This window comes from Silurus meridionalis, chromosome 20 (genome assembly GCF_014805685.1).
Source record: "Silurus meridionalis isolate SWU-2019-XX chromosome 20, ASM1480568v1, whole genome shotgun sequence".
NCBI lineage: Eukaryota > Metazoa > Chordata > Actinopteri > Siluriformes > Siluridae > Silurus > Silurus meridionalis.
This window is the reverse complement of record NC_060903.1, coordinates 6,346,046-6,363,523: the sequence shown is the minus strand read 5'-3', so window position 1 is coordinate 6,363,523 and position 17,478 is coordinate 6,346,046. Positions and strand designations below refer to the sequence as shown.

The following is a 17,478-nucleotide window of genomic DNA, read 5'->3' as shown; positions in this document are numbered from 1 at the left end:
AGGGCACTATAGAGCGACACATTGTCTCATTGTAAACAACAGTGTTTCCTCCATGGAGGATTTTTTCATCTTATTTTCCCTCAAATTGTAACCTACTTTCTTTATATATACCTCCATTTTCCAGCCATAATTTGTTCTTCCTCAAAATGTTACAACAAATTTGGAGGCACAGAATGGTATACAATCTCTCCAGATGTGGTACAATTAAAATGTTCCCTTTAGTTAAAAGATACCCAAACCTGTTCCAGAATGACAATGCTCCTCTAAATACAGCCAGCTCTATGATGGTATTGCATGCTTTGCAGAGGTTGGAGGAAAAGATCTTGAGTAAGCTGCTATAGAATTCTGATCTTAACCCCACTGAACACCTCTGGAATGTATTGGAACGCAGACTGCACCCCAGACCTCCTCATCCTATATCAGTATCTGACTTTACTAACACCTTTGTGGCTGAATGAGCACAAATCTCCACAACCACACTCCAAAATCCAAAGATGTTTCATTGAATTTTGGAGTGTGGTTGTGGAGATTTGGTATATATTGGTTATAATATAATTATAATTATATAATGATATTAGTTATTATTACAGCAACTGGGGAGAAAATGTGTACTAGGATGTTCAAAAATGCGAATACGAATCTAATAATCAGGTATTCATATATATAAATAAATATATATACAGTATATGTGTTGCTCAAATTCATTTTAGTGCCACACATTTTATTAACGTGTGATTAAATCAGCGCACATTTGTTTTTGTCTATTTTTTTTAAAATATATGAATAAATATAAATTAAAACCTTCAACGCAAAATATTTCTTTACGACTTCCTTTCTGTACTCAGATATAAAAAAATTTTAACTCGACTAAAAAAATTATTTTTAACCACTAAACATTTGTTTTACTGATGCACCAGGTCTCAAATCAAGCAATAAAATCCGCCATGGTGCATCCGGCAATTAAAACTGTCCGTGTGGAAACATATTAAAAGTTCCGTTTGGTGTCCTGATGATTTACGTAATTTAAAACATTTGCAAGAATATTTTGCCTTCATGCTCTATGTTGAGTTTGGTTTAACTAATAATAAATGTCCATTTGCATAAAGCATCAATATTTGTCCATGCCCATGTTGATTAGAGTATTAAAAATTTTAAGTATTAATTTAAGGCACATTTTGAACAGATAAACATGTGCGATTAATAAAGTAAAGATACTTTAATTGATTGACAGTCCTAAAATATATATATATAGTTGTTTTCAAGAAGTACATTTCATGTAAAAATATATAAAATAAACTGAGCAATTTTAGCAAATTAATTTTCAGTTTGTGCATCGATCCTTTCGGGATTCATCTCAGGCAATGTTACCATACAGAAAGCATGTTTACTTAGTACTCACTCTGCATACTTTTGATCAAAGTTATATAACTAGCTCTCGATGTCTGGATTTTATAAAGTGTTATTTAATTAAATCTAGCAGCTAAACAAACAAATCTGATCTCTGTGGATTCCTCTCATCAATCTCCTGCAGTTGGATACACTGATAGCTATGTGAAATGCAGATGCCATGGCTGCCTCTTTTCCATGTTATTGACTGACATAAATCGATAAGAACATGCCATGTGTTCCAGTCACTGGCACTGATTAGCACAGAGGGTAGAGAAAGCTGATATTCGCCGTGGTTCAAATTCTAGGCAGAAAAGCTTATACAATATGTTCCGTGTGCATTAAAAAGCTTCCTGTTTCATGCAGTACAGTGTCCTAAATGCAAAACTTTTACATTTCACATTTTTAGTGAACTTCTATAAGGCTTTTCAGTGTCTGAATAAAAAAAGATTAAAAGATTTTTAGGTTTTCAAAGCAGCCAAACACGGCTTTTCTTTTTAGCACCCAGATTACATGAGAGCTAAAAACTCGGGCTGACATTTCTGATTGCATTTATAAAAAAATCAAAAAAACATTGGCTCATAGACTTTTTAACTTTGATCTGATCTGAGCTGCTGCTGCTGATTAAATAGTACGGTATCGATCCACATCCACATAAGCCTTCGTTTTCAAATCTTTCACTCGTAATAACTGACAAACTTAATACAAATTGCAAAAAATATGCGGTTAAAAGAAAGAAGTTAACATGTGGCTTAACACCGATTTCGAAAAAACCATTTCAAGACTTTTTTTACGAAGTGACCTTTTTCTCTCTGATGGACCTTTTCCTGATTAGACTTACAGTACACTGGACCCCTGGTAAATACGTTACAATAGCCGAGCCTCTCTCTATGAGCTTTTGCTCTGTTAATGCGGTGAGCCGATGCGCTGCAGCGAATGCTGCTTCCACTTCCTTGCCTAATTTTTGCAATCACGTCAAGTGGCTGCACAAGAGCTACTCGAACACGGACGAGCTTGAGTTCAGTAATCAGGGGCTGAGGACGTGTAGGGGGAGGGACAGAGGAACAGAGAGAGAGAGATAGAAAGAGAAATAGGCAGTTGTAAAACATTGGAAAGATGGAAATGAGGAAGATGGTATAAACAAGATGAATATGGTGTGGTTTGCTTGACTTCTAAGTCGACCAGTAATAAAACTCGAATCACTATTTTAGATAGTTTTACTTGTGCAGCAAAGAATAGTGCTTCAGCAATAGATACATACTACAAGTGATATTTCTAGCTTCACACAGGTAAACAAACGGCTGTAATAAATGTGCAAATCAATATTAAACCCTCCGTCATTTTACACAGTTTTCAGACGTTCTGAAATTGCTGATTAGTGGAAGGTCCTCAGAAGTGTCTGGGAGGTTTTTCCACCATGTTCAAATCAGAATTTGGATCTGGCTCTTTGAGCTGCCATATGATGTTAAATTGATTCAAAACCGTGTGGAATTGGATGGTTACGTGCAACACGAAGCTCTGAAAAGCACTCAGAACTGATTGAAATACAAATATAAACTAAACATTTCTTTAGCTTTGAATATGTACACAAATACAAAAAGTCTTTTGTAAGAAAGTGAAAGTAGATCTAATCTGAATTTTTTTTAAAAACTTTATTTGAAGTTTTTTCCAACATCCCCATTGAGATGACTAGTCAATGTGTTAGGTCACCAGTCTGTAAAGCCACTGATAAACACATAAACAGACTCTGCACTACAAAGGGCCTGGACTGAAGCAGAAAAACACACACTTAGTGAACACCTCCATTAAAATTTTTTGCACTAATAAGAGCAACTAATATTTATACAGTGTACTTTACTAAAGTATTTCCGTTTGGATAGACTTTTACTTTAACTACATTTCATCGTCAAATATTTTACTTTTTACTCAACTACATTTTGCCGAATTCCTTTTTTATATATGAATGGTGTAAAACTACACTGTTCAAGCACACAGCAAGCTACAGTACCAATCAGGGTAGAGCGCGCTCTGTTCTGAACATTTTTGATTGGCGCTTGGTGGTATTTACTTACACTAACATACAGTTCAGCAGCAAGCAGAACATTATGAGAGGAATAAATGATGGCAGGAACTTGCCACAACACCCATGGCCTTATTTGCACAATGGTTTTAGGGCTCATGAGAATTGCAGTAGATATCAACCAGTGTTTGACTCATTATTATCATTATATTATTAGAATGATGTGCTAAGAGTAACAAAGTCTTTTCACATAAACTGAGTTAATAAAGCAAGAGTCTTGTGATTGAAATGATAATAGTACTTTGGATACTTAAGTACATTTGAAGGCAAATCATTTTGTACTTTTACTCAAGTAAAAGTTTAAGTGAGCACTTTTACATTTACTGAAGTCATATTTTACCAACTGTATCTCAACTTTAACTCAACTACATGGTTTGTGTTCTTTTTTCCCCACTGTATCACATAGAGACATCGCCACTGTTGACATAGTAGCTCTAACAGAATTGTCACAGAGTTTTGTGTGCAAGGTTTTGTATACATTGTATACATATATAATATATTTCAAACTCGGACAAAAAAATAAATCAAAGTGCACTCGAAACATTAGAAACATTGCTGAGGTGAACACTGGAGCATTTCTGTGTTTTTTTGGCACTTTGACCCTCCTCATTAGGTGCCTGTGGAAGTGTTGATTCACAAAGCTAGTTTTTTTTTTTGTCTTGGTACAAGTGCAAGTAAAACATGTTTCTGTTTTTTGTTGATCTTTTGTTGGTACATAGGGAACTGTTATAAATGAACATGCTAAGCCAAACCTGTAAATGTCTTAGACCAACAGCATTTTTTGTAGAAAACCATGTGTTTTACAAAGAACTAGGATTTTCTTTTTACCTGTGACTAAGAAACGACATTAAGAAAAAAAATGGAAGCTCAAGTTTGTTGGACTGTTGCCAAAACACCAAATAATATCAGGAACTCAGCACAACATAAAACAAACTGCAAATGGAAACTAATAGCTTTTTTGCATGCCATGTTGTTTCCCATTTCGAGTGAATCCACTATTTTACTAGGCCAGGTTTATTTACATTTGGTCTGACAGTTATGTGTTGCCACAGCCCTTTTTGAAATCTCCTTGTGAAATGAGGCAAGACCAGAAAATTAGTAGGCAAGCAAACTCCTCCATTTTGCAGTTATCTAATCTGTGGCTGGCAATACTGTGGTGAGAATGAGGAAACGTCTGGGAAGAGTGTTAACTCTGCTCATTTGTCTAAGTATCTGATGCAAGATTAAGTTCATACAATGCTTGTCCATTTGTTTTTGTGTTTTTGTCATCGAAAAAAAGGGATTGATGCTGTTTGCGAATCAGACCAGATAGAGAAATCCAAGAAAATGGAAATCTAACAAAGTCTGACAGCAACATCTCTAGCTACCTTCAGCTATTTACATAAATGTATGGACTTGCAGAAACCACAGTAGAAATGCAGAAACTGCAATAACGGTTTGTGTTTAGAAGACTCGAGTCGCCGACCTACTCTTTTTTTTCATACATTTTTATGGGCTACATTATTTTTCAAGTTTGGTCTACTAAAATTTTTTTTCTGCACTTTTAGCACTTATGTCACAAACTATAGATAGCTGGCTACAGGCATTAGCATTGCTATATTTACAGACTTTAAGAATTGATGTAAAGAGGTGTAAAGAGTACCTGAAATCATACTTATGTCAAAGTATAGATACCTTACCGCAAAACTTACTCCATTACAAGTTAAGTCACCATTTCCAATATTGCTTGAGTAAAAGTATGAGTATCTGATTTTAACAGTACTTGCATATTTTACTTATATTGAATGTAGGCTCAGAGATGCACTAGTCCTCAAAACCAAGACACATGTTAGTGAAAAGCTAAAGAAAGTTAATTTGTGAGGAATTATTTCACATTACATCTTCAATGGAGCTGCAAAATGTAATTGGTAACAGTACATATATTGAATCATAAATGTAGTTGAGTAGAATGTAAAATTAGCTTATACTTTTGATACTCAGTAAAACTAGAAAGTGGGCAAAAAAAACCACTTAAGTACAGTAATGAAGTACATTTACCCAAATACTTTACACAACTGGTTTGCATATTACTAATACGCCATGTGATTGTGTAGCAGTGACTCTGACTGACCTGACACTGGAGTCATGGGAGTGGGCGGCAGGCCGTTCATGTTGATCGCCCCCACCTGGTGGATCTGCGTAGCTGGAAATGCCATGCTGGGTGCCAGGTAACCACCATGAGATGCAGCCATTATGGCTGCCTGCTGCTGCATCAGCTACAAAACATAAACAGAGAATGTGGAGGGGGTTGTTGGTAGGGGATAGTTTACATTAGTAACCACACAAAAAAATTGTCTGCACACAAATAGTGCATAATAATAAATAATAAAACTGAACTGATTCTCTTGGCCCTGATGTGCACACATGCCCACAGGAGCCTGTCACACTCCCCCACGCATGCACACTCACACTGAATAAGTTATGAACCGCCACTGCCGTTCAGACACTGATTATTAAATAAATTAACACAAATTCCCTGTACACCCTGGCAAACAAAGGTAATTACAGTAAGGCCTGTCACCATGGCAACACCACACTGAATCAATAACCTTAAAAGGCCAATCTGTCAGACTGAACCCATCAGAGTCGGGATTCATATCAAACGCTTTATCCGAGCTGGGCCGGATTTTCCAAAACGACATGACGGAAATCAATAACGGACCCGCTAATAATATTACTGTTAATACAAAAACAGTAATGCTAAAACATACCAGGAATTTTCTGCAAGTGTGCCCCTACAATTTCAATGCAACAAGAGTTTATATATATATATATATATATATATATATATATATATATATATATATATATATATATATATATATATATATATATATATAAACATTTTTTTTGAGGTTGTGCTTTGTAATATATTTCACCTCGATAATAGATGTTAAAAACAAGAATAAAAATGTTTTGAAGGTCCAGGCCCAGCCAGTTCTCATAAGGGGAACTGAGGGCTCATAAGGGGAAAAATTAAAATATGTCTGGTTTAGACTCAACTTCAAATATAGCAGGTAGATCTCTACAGTACAGTACAGAAGGTAGTACAGCAGATATCTGTCAAATCTAGGCCTACTTGATTCTAGGTACAGTAGATAGTTGAAAGCAAAATGAAATATGTCTAGCTTCCATAACTAATGTCTAATACTAATGTCTAATACTGTAAACCTTGCTTGGCTAAAGTGCGAACATTTTATTGTTAACCAGGCATTGATGCTTCTATATTATCTTGCATGCTAGCAAGCTGTCCAGCTAATCATCCATGACAAGTTTGCATCACAAAGAATATGAGCAGAAATGTATAGATGATTTCTGGCTTGGAAATGTTAGCTTGATTTAGAGTCTTTCTGGGATGTGATCCATCAAAATAACTAGCTATTTGAAAATGAGGGTTGAGGTCCAAATGGGATTTTTGCTTTTTAATATAATTTAATAAGGAAGAATAAAGTATAGAATCTGAATCTTATGTGAGTAAGTAATCCAGCAGGGTAGGGAACTAAAACTGGATGTAATATATGGTATATTAAGGTGCATTAGTGAACAGTACCTGTATATTTAATGGCTAAAATGAAAGCAGACCATGGAGGCTCTATAAGCTGAACATTAGCATGTACAGTATATATAATGAGTTAACAGTTTCCAGCCTACATTTGGGCCCTGAAAAATGTAGAGCAAGTCATACCGTCCCTACGAGTCAACCATGAATTATTTCCTATTACTGCTATACAATTATTAGGAATCACCAGTTCATGGATTATTGGGTGTCTGTTTGAGTCTGGGTTCAATGGGCACATTCTAAACCGGATATTTTGCTTTTGGCATTGGTTTAGCAAATCCATGTTTTGGTGAAAATACCTTAAAGAAATGTAATGTAAGAGGGAAACAATGAAGAAAAAAGTATATTGCAAGAGCTCAAAAAGACAAAGACAGAGAAAAGATGTGTGAGAGTGTACAGACCCCGTGTGTCTGTGTATGCACCTGGCGTATACATAGATCTGTTGAGAGAGTCTCTGATTTTAGAATCTTTCATCTCTTTCATTCCGAAAATCAATCTCGAAGTCAAGTTTCATCTCTCTCGCTCACTGTTTGGCTCATGTTCATCAAACACACTGTCTGATCAGATCAAAAGATTGTTTAATCAGCCAAAAGAACATGGGCTGTGAACACACAACTTTTAAGTCAAGCTAATATTCTTTAGCGGAGTTGTTATCGATTTATACTTTAACTAGTTGTGTCTTATTATCTTTGATTCTTCCTGCACATCATATTAGCATTGTGGGACAGTGTCCTCTAAGGCTTCCCTCCTGCCATCTGTGATCACAACAGTTTTTTGAACATTGGTCTTTTGAACCTTCTTTTGTTAGCTGAAAAAGTAGCATAGCACTGGATGCTTCCAACTGCAATATCGCTAAAACCGCAGACCGGAGAACGATCTCAAAGCCCACAGAAAAAGCCTTAGGCTTCACCCCAAAGGATTCAGATATGGATCATAGCCATGCTCTGCTCTTCAATCTTCTTTTCTTTATCACTCCATCTCTATATCTGTCCGTCTTACTGACTGACATACAGTATTGGTTGGTGTACGGCAATTCAAAGAGACGATTCCTTGTCAGACTGAAATCGTGAACTGCATGCAAGAAGTACAATGTCCTTTGACACCTGTCAAAGATGCCCTTCTCTCAATCATTCAATCTTCTCTAGAAGAACTCTTTCCTGCATTTGTCTAAAGTAACATTTGGTGGCTATTGCAAATCTTGCCTTCTGTCACATTTTTGCAGTTCCTTTTCTCATTTCTTTTTCTTTCATATGACGTTGCATTACATGGTCAAGGTAGCTCTAGGGAATCCTTTTTGAAATGAAGACAGAGACATGGGGCCAACAGTGGAGAATGTGTGATTGCTGGCTTAGAAGAAAATTGCTTATCTACTATTACGCTCACCAGTTCTTAAGTTAGTTGTAGTGTTTTCCAGTGGTTTTCAGAACCAGGAAGGAAACTGAATGTTGTTTGCGCCCAAAATAGCACTTTTAAGTATTGAGCACTCATGCAGGAGGTAAAGAATGTGTCCTACTGTAACTCCTACTGGTTTCATAGTGCAGCCTTAGTGCTTAAGATTCCAGATCTGAAATTGAGTCGTACATAAGCCATGGATTGTCAACAACAAAAAAACTTTTGTTTAAAAAATGTAATTTCCTAAAATCACCCTTTGTACCAAAGCACCTTAACCCAATGATTGTAGCTTTATTGATATATTTTGGGCTCCTTGGTAAAGAGAATGTTCTGACAATTTCCGATCTCTTACTTTAACAAACCATTCAGTGCCTCAAGACAGGAAGGTATGACATCCACAATACCTAAAGTGCTTAGCAAGTGCAGAGGAGTGTTAAACTCTCCCAGGAATAATGCTGAGTGAATGAAGGAGCGCTCAAGGAACTCCTAGACTCGGGGGCATACCTACATCCCCTACAAAGGCTCAGTCCTCTTATAAAAAAGACAAAAGACCTAAAGACAATGATAGAAATAGGTGTAGGCTAAGAGTCTGTTTTCATTTTAATTGTGCTGGTGTGGCTAACACTCTTCTTCATGGTTGCATGAAGATTTAGGCCAGTGGCCTTAGGCTGGCAAACTGAGGATGATTGTCCCTATTTGCTAAGGGACCAGAGGATGTTCTGGTGAGACTGGACCATCATATACCAAGGATTCAAGTAGAACAATGCATGTTCTACGAACGCCATGCCTTGTATCTGCAGATAATGTTGAGTACCTTAAGATCTCATTCTCAAGTAAAAAGAAAAAGAAACTGTGAGCTTGACAAATAAATTGGGTCATTGGGACAAAAGAGTGTTATAGTTGCTCTACTGTTCAATGTATCTTCTCTACATGACCTAACTTCACCTGTGGTCACAAGCAATGTCTAAGAGAATAAGATTGGGAGTACAAAACTTTCTTTCTTTTGGCTTCTCCCATTAGGGGTAGCCACAGCAGATCATCCCAAATAGTAGAAATGGTAAATTTCTCAGCAAAATTGTTTGGCTTTGTAAATTCCTGCTCCTCCTAATCATGAGAAGACAGTTGAGCTGGTTTGGGCAACTTACAGGGAAACCCTTTGTTTGGCCTCCACTAGAGCTGTATCAGGTAGGTCCCACCATATGGAGACCACAGGACAGATCCAGTACGCACTGTAGACATTACATTATTGTACATGTCTGGATTCCCCAGAGTTGAAATCGATGGGAAGGAATAGAGAAGTCTTCCCAGCCTGTTACTAACTGAAGGCCATTCAGGAAACGTTAAAAAAAAAATTGAATGAGTGACTGAACAGTTGTGTGGGTCTGACACATCAATACACAAAGTGTTAATAGCCAGATTGCCTCATCATAAGGCCTTTTATTACGTGATATAATCTGTATTTAATATATTTATGGATGGAATTTAAAAAAAAATGGTTTTACTTATATCACAAAATATATAGAAAGAAAATTCTGTGGTACTTCAGAATAAGCTGAACAAGCTAATTATGTAAATAGAGTTTAGTTTAGAAATGTGAGAGGATTCCTTTGATAAGCTTACTTGATAGTTAAGGCAAGTTGTAATCTTATCAAGTTCCTACCATGATACGTTCTGTGATTTCAACCTGGACTGGAAAATTGCCTCACTGATTGTTTTGGTGCTCCAAGCTGTCAGGAGAAATATAGAGAATCCTTGTCATAACTCTCTTTGCAACTGTTTGCAACATGCTCCCTTTTCTCCAAATGAAAGGATGCACTATGTTGGTGGAGGTCTGCTTATGGTGATATTGGTGTCTGGAAAGTAAGATCTATTCAGGCTCAGTTGTTCCACTTTTGGATATGTCTTGTTTATTTCAGGCAATCATATAAGCAGCTTTTCAATCTGTGAACTGCATATTTAATTGCCATTTTGACTAGTGCTTGCAGTAATCTAATAAACTCTACCCTGTGTTTTACTCATCCACTCAGCCATCACTATCTCATTCTGACACTATTACACTATTTGCATACGGCTTTGTCTGTAAATTTCCTCATCTTAAGACTAGTACGGTGTACTCTGGGCACACTTTACAACCCAAACTCCTGCCAAACCCTATTTAACACAAGCGTCACCTTCTTTCTGGAACCTTCTCTTAATTATTATGCTAATGTAATTGGCAAGAACTTCAAATCCAACACATCCCACACAGAAACAGCAGAAGTAAAGAGCTCCCACCTGGAGAACAATTGAACGTGTTAAATATTCTCGGTTCAAAATAGTAGGGCTTTGGAATAACACCGCCTGTACGCTTTAACACAATAAAGTGCTCAACGTGTGATATGTTCTCGTTGAAAATACAGACAATTGAAATAACACCGCCCGTCGCAAAGTACGTAAACACGTGAAAGCAATCTGAGTTCGAATTGCACCACCCATACACTTTAACACAACAGACGCTAACCGTGGGACATTCTTGGGCTAAATATAAGACAAATTGGATAGGAGAAGCTGTGTTACCTTTTTTCTATAGGACAAACCTGTATTATTATTTAGGACCTTTTTGAACTTCTCTCTAATCTGAATGAACCATATATACTGTATATCTAGATGCACACATTGCTCAGGTGGGATTTTGGCCCATTCTTCTACACAAACCCTGGTCAAATCTTGAAGGTTCTGTGGCCTCTTTTATAAACTCTGATCTTCAGTTCTTTCTATAGATATTTAATGGGATTCAAGTCAGGTGATTGGCTGGAGCATTCTAGTAGCTTTTCTTTCTTTCTCTGAAACCAATTGAGAGTTTCCTTGGCTGTGTGTTTGGGATCATTGTCCTGCTGGAAAATCCATCCTCGTTTCATCTTCATCATTCTGGTAGATTTCAGCAGGTTTTAATCAAGAACGTCTCGGTACATTTTTCCATTCATACTTCCTTTTATTATATGAAGGTTGTCAGTATTGTGTGCTGAAAAACAGCCTCACATTATGATGTTCCCACCTCAGACTTCACTGTTGGTATCTTGTCTTTGGAATGATGTGCAGTGCCATTTGTCCTCCAAACACTGTATTATGGCATCCAAAGAGTTCAATTTTGGTTTCTTCTGACCAGACTGTATTCTCCCAGTATTTCACAGGCTTGTCCAAATGTTGTGCAGCAAACTTTAAACAAGCTTGAACATGCTTTTTCATAGCAGTTGAATGCAGTCTGAAGTTCTCCACAAGTGGTCCTTGGCTTTTGGACAACTCTTCTGATAGTCTTTTCACTTTTCTGTCAGAAATCTTGTGAGGAGCACCTGCTCATGACTGGTTTATGGTGAAATGTTCTTTCAACTACTGGATTATGGCCCCAAAAGTGCTCCCTGGAACATTCAGAAGTTTAGAAATCCTTTTATAACCAAATGTTATCAGTTTTTTATTTGCAACAATAAGGTTGTGAAGGTCTTGAGAGAGCTCCTTGCTTTTACTCAACATAAGATGTTTCTTGTGTGACACCTTGGTAATGGGACACCTTTATACAGGCCATTAGTTGGAACTGAACCAGCTGATATTAATTTGCACTGACGAGGGGCAGGATTGCTTTCTAATCACTGATTGATTTCAGTGCCTTGACTTTCCATGCCTTTTTTCACCTCCCTTTATTTATGCGTTCAATACTTGTTCCCTGTGTCATTTCACATTATTACACCTAACCTCATTTATGGACATGTATGGTTTGATTTCATTTCAACATCTGGTGAAGATTTCATGCCTATAGAAATATATTTACGTAGAAAAATGTTCAATACTTATTTTACCTGCTGCATACATAAAAAACCAAATGTGTAATACAAAATAAATAAATAAATAAATTCCAAAAATAATCTTTTTAAATAAAAACAGAATGCAATGATTTGCAAATCTCATAAACCCATTAGATTTGCTCATAAAACATGTTTTATTCACAATAGAACACAGAAAACATATAAAATGTAAAAAAAAAACTGTGGAAATGTATAATTTATATAAAAGATGAATTAGGTTGCATGACTAAAGAAAAGAAATAAATACCCAAAACATATTCCTTTGCATACTTATTGTTAGGGTTCGATTCATTATCTGCATTAGTAATTATATCAGTGGACAAATAATGTGTGTAAGTGATGGGTGTGGATTTGTGGAAAGCTGAGACTAGGTTGGGGTCCTCGATGTTTACAGTGATTAGGGTCAGAGAGCAGGTGGATTGTGGAATACCTGGGGACCTTCCTTCTGTCGGTCCATGATTAGACGTCAGAGAGGAGCGTGCACACTGATAGCACACCGGGTGAGCATCAGCATGTCATGTGCATAAATATAGACCAGTGTGCTTTAGAGATGTAACAAAATATGAATAATCCAAAATTATAAAATGTTCTAAACACATACACTTACAGATATAAAGGCACACTATTTGGGTTCTTTCTTTTTTTCTTTTTGGATTGATCTGCTGATTGGTGGTTGTAGCAGAGCTCCAGAAGTAATGTTGATTGGTGGATTTCCCATATGCAAGCCACTGGCTGTGACTTAAGTGCTATGGTGTGCTTTTGCTTTTGTTATCGGTAAGGAAATTTGCTCTGCTCCTTTCCTGTACACTCGCTGTTCTCTGCAATCTCAGTTCTGCTCAACCCTCTAATACTGTCAGTGCTAATTTCGTGTCGCGATTGTGCAAATACGGTTTCAGTTTAACATTTCCTTTTTAAAACAGCAGAGCAGCTGTTACATGTTGCCCACGCAGACCACATGCTGTGCACAGATCAACCCTTTCTTTTATATGTTTTCCAGTGTTTTTGAGAAATAATGGTCGGGTTTTGTGATAAATCAACTATATAAGAAAAAAAGAGAAGAAAAATAGGGTCAATTCTGGTTTAAATTCAAATACAGAGAAGGTATACATTTTTGAGCACTGAACAGAAACAGTATATGAATAGTGGCTTTAAATTGCACCAGTAATTCAATTGTCAGCAACTAAACTGGAAGCCAAACTGTACAATTTACTTCTAAATCTTTATTTAATTACTTGCTAATTGAGATGATAGTAAGTGAGAAGTGAGAAATCAAATAGAAATTCGAGGCAAATTGTGGTCACTCTTCTACCTTCTCTCTATAGGCTCTAGTTGATAATGGCGAAATGGCAAGAAGCCAAGATAAGCCACAGTTAGAACCTTTTACATAATCTTCAAGGCCTGTTGTGGTGACTATTATAGCAAAGCGGTCAGTAAAGATGAAACTGCGTGCAATCTCTGCCCAGCACGTGTCGCATATGGTAGCAGCCACATGACAAACATCATCTTACATCATCATCTTTAATCTTTAATATGTTGGAACTCTCAGGACCTCTATTCCTGCACACATGTGGTTCTAAAAAAGAGGTGCATGTTTAAGCAGGGTTTTTTTTCTGGAATTCCTGATGCTCCATTTCTCTTTAGTGAAAATGGCATGAGGTATGCTGGGCAGTTTATTTACGATTCTGCCTTGCATCCAATAATAAATCTTAGGAATTACCTGACAAGGGGGTTGCCACTTCAGCAAACAGGTATCAGGGTTTGAGCATTTTAATCAAGTGCAGAAATCCCAAACCCTCAGGTTGTCACTTTGCCAACAAGTTATTGATTTGTATCTGTCAGAAAAGCAAGAAGAGCTTGCATAATGACCAAGGCTATTGTATTTGTCGCAACAACTTCTCGATTCTTTTGCTTTCAGCATATAAATGACTTAAATGACAAACAAGCATATAAAAGAATGATGTCAAGGACAACCAAACTAAAAAAGGAATTGGAGTTCATTCATCTTCTCAAACCCTATAAGATCCCTAATGGCCCTAATTTTCAGCTGCTCCCATTAGGGGTCGCCACGGCGGATCATCCGTCTCCATACTAGTCTGTTCTCTACATCTGCTATGTTCAAACCGACTTCCTGCATGTCTTCCCTCACCACATCCATAAACCTCCTTTTTAGCCTTCCTCTTTTCCTCCTCCCTGTCAGCTCCATCCTCAGCATTCTCCTACCGATATACCCCATGTCCCTCCTCTGTACATGTCCAAACCATCTCAATCTTACCTCCCTCACCCTGTCTTCAAAACGTCCTATATGCACTGTCCCTCTAATAAACTCATTTCTAATCCTGTCCATCGTTGTCACTCCTCAACATCTTCAGCTCTGATACCTCCAGCTCTACCTCCTGTCTTTCACTCAATGTCACTGTCTCTAATCTCTAATCTAACATCGCAGGTCTCACCACAGTCCTATACACTTTCCCTTTCACTCTTGCAGATACCCTTCCATCTCTTCAGCGTCAAGTAAAATTTTATGCCAATAATGCCATGATACAACTACAACTACTCAACTACAAGATTAGGAGAACATATTCTTTAGCTAAAGACCAAAAAAATAGTTTCTTATGACCTGAAATGCAAACCCTGATCTTCACTAACAGCACTGGAAGGGTATCAACCTAAAAGTTATGTAAAGGCTAGTGATATAACCAGTAAGAACTTGTTGAGAGTAAAGCCAGGTGCACATTGTGCGATTTTGGCTACGATTTGGTCGTCCTAAAGATACTAAAAGATTCCTATAATTCCTAGGCTAAAATCTGTAGTCTTTGATCGCTGGTTTTACATGTTCACTGAAACCCAATTAATAGCCGTTGCCGTTTTTCCTCTGATGAAATTAAGGCTGTGTCTGACTCTTTTTCTGCAGTGTGACTTCTCCAATGACGACAGTCAAACCAAGAGCCAATAGGAGCGTCAAACCTAATGACACAATTAGAGTGACAACTTCAAACCACCTCAGGGAAAATGTCAAAACGAGTCAGGTGGACAGTACAGCAATAAGTTGAGTTATGGAAGGAAAATGAGCATTTGTATCACACTTTTATAATCAAGGCATGTCATGAACAAAATTAACCCTACAGATTGTTTTTGTTTGCTGTTGCTCTACTAATTGATTGATTGATTCATTCATTTAACCACTTCCTCCTGGTCAGGATCTTGGTGGATCCAAGAAAACAAGAAGTACACAATGGAGGAGATGCCTGTCCATTACAGGGCACCATACACACATTCAACCTGAAGTAGTAAACTCAGCCAGATTTTGGAAATGTGGGAGGAAATTGAAGCATTCGATAGAACATCTAAGAACTCAGAAAGATAACATCTAGATAAGCTCATAATTAAACCAGGAATCAGAACCTTTTTCTACCCGCTACACTACTATGCTAACATTTGGTTGTGAATTGAAATAGCCGGACTGTGACTGTTTGGCCTTTGAGCAATACTAGGGCTGCACAATTTGGGAAAAATTGGATTATTCTGGTCAAAATTGGCAAGTGGTTTTATAATTCCACTTGTTTGGTTATCAAGGAAATGTGCATTTGTAAATGTGCATTGTTTTATAATGAATCATTTGGTGACAATAGGAATATTGACCAGGGTTTTAAAAGTCTAGAAATTGCCCTGTTTACACAGGATGTAACCGACACAGGAGAGAGAGAGTGAGTGAGACAGAGAGAGAGAGAGAGAGAGAGAGAGAGCAGAGAGAGAGAGAGAGAGAGAGAGAGAGAGAGAGAGAGAGAGAGAGAGAGCTGACGGCCTGTATGGGAGATGTGTGTGGAAGGTGCGGGTTACGCGTTACCGCTAGTTGGTTTGTGCCCTGGTGTGAGTACGAGGAAAGGAAAGCAGCAGGGCAGAATTGAATGAAAAATAAAATAAAGCTCTTTCTGTTGAACCATCGCCTGCTGTCTCTTTCTTTCCATTGAGATCTGTTACAGATTTATCATAGTGCCACGTGATGTAGCAACTTTAATTTAGCAAATCTTGCCCAGTTCCTCTCTCTGCTCAGTGTTGGTAATCTTAAAGCTAAAATATCGCCATATACCAGAGGCAGTGTTTTGTTTGGTTACCAGTTCAGTGTCGCGCTGCAAGCTGGAAAGTCACGTGACCACACACACCACATGTGCACTGCCTAGACTGAGACTATCTGAACTTTTTCTGATTTGTTAGCGGCACGGAAAATCAGCAAACTGTTCTCAGAAAGTGTGTCCACACACTGATTCATTTCATTAAATCGCAACGTTTGCCATCATATAATCGCTCAAGCTCACATCGCGATTATGATACAATAAATCGTGCATCACTAAGCGAGACCCCTCCCTTTTAACTGAATTGAACCGTGTAAGGGGTTTAGCGCGAAGCCACCTGCCAATGTTACCCATGAATCAACTAAGACTTGATCATCTATGGAGCACATAACATATCTTCTCCATTAAAGTATAAGCCATTGATCAAAACTCATTACAGCTGATAGATTGGAAAGTGGGTGACAAATAAGACATTGTACCTTCATACTATAAAACAGGTGCAACCATAGTACTGCATCCTTAAAGAAGTCTAGGGTCAACATGCCGATACAATTTTTTACTACACTGAGCTGACGCTGGTCTTAGTTTAGTTTACTCTGCTGGTATTGAATTTATGTTCAAGCTGATACAATTATTGCAAGATTGATTGTAATGCAAACTATACTGAATTGGTGCATATACCTGCAAGGAATATCACTGTATTCCTTAAAAATAATATACAAACATATTTACATACAAATCTGTGTTCAAACACCTGCATCCATAAAGAAAAAAACATATGGAAATATGCACAGATGCACATACACGCTCACATGCACCCTCCCAATCACACTGTAATTAAGGTTGGGTGCCTGCAGGGTAAATTCTATATATAGTGCCCACAGATCCAGCTGAAGCACAGTATAGATTCTTTGGCACGTCCAAGAGATTATAACGGATCAGTCTTTAGCGTAAAACTGCCCCCGTTTTTTTAATGTTGCGTTTTTAATCCGCTCTTCTGAGCACTGCCTTTCGCTTCTGCAGTGAAAGGAGGCCACATTGGGCTATATCAAAAAAGTATATCTAAATCTAATCCCATTATCGTTCGATAAGCAGCTCATGAATATTTTTCAACCA

At 37.5% G+C, this 17,478-nt stretch overlaps 1 protein-coding gene across 1 annotated transcript in view; it reads right to left on the bottom strand.

The window, feature by feature from the left end:
• Positions 1–17,478, bottom strand: part of LOC124403159 (CUGBP Elav-like family member 5) — a 199,840-nt gene that overhangs the window by 15,987 nt on the left and 166,375 nt on the right. Inside the window, exon 7 of the mRNA XM_046876776.1 lies at positions 5,577–5,721. Within this exon, the coding sequence (XP_046732732.1) occupies positions 5,577–5,721 (145 nt within the window). The remainder of the gene's footprint in view (positions 1–5,576; positions 5,722–17,478) is intronic.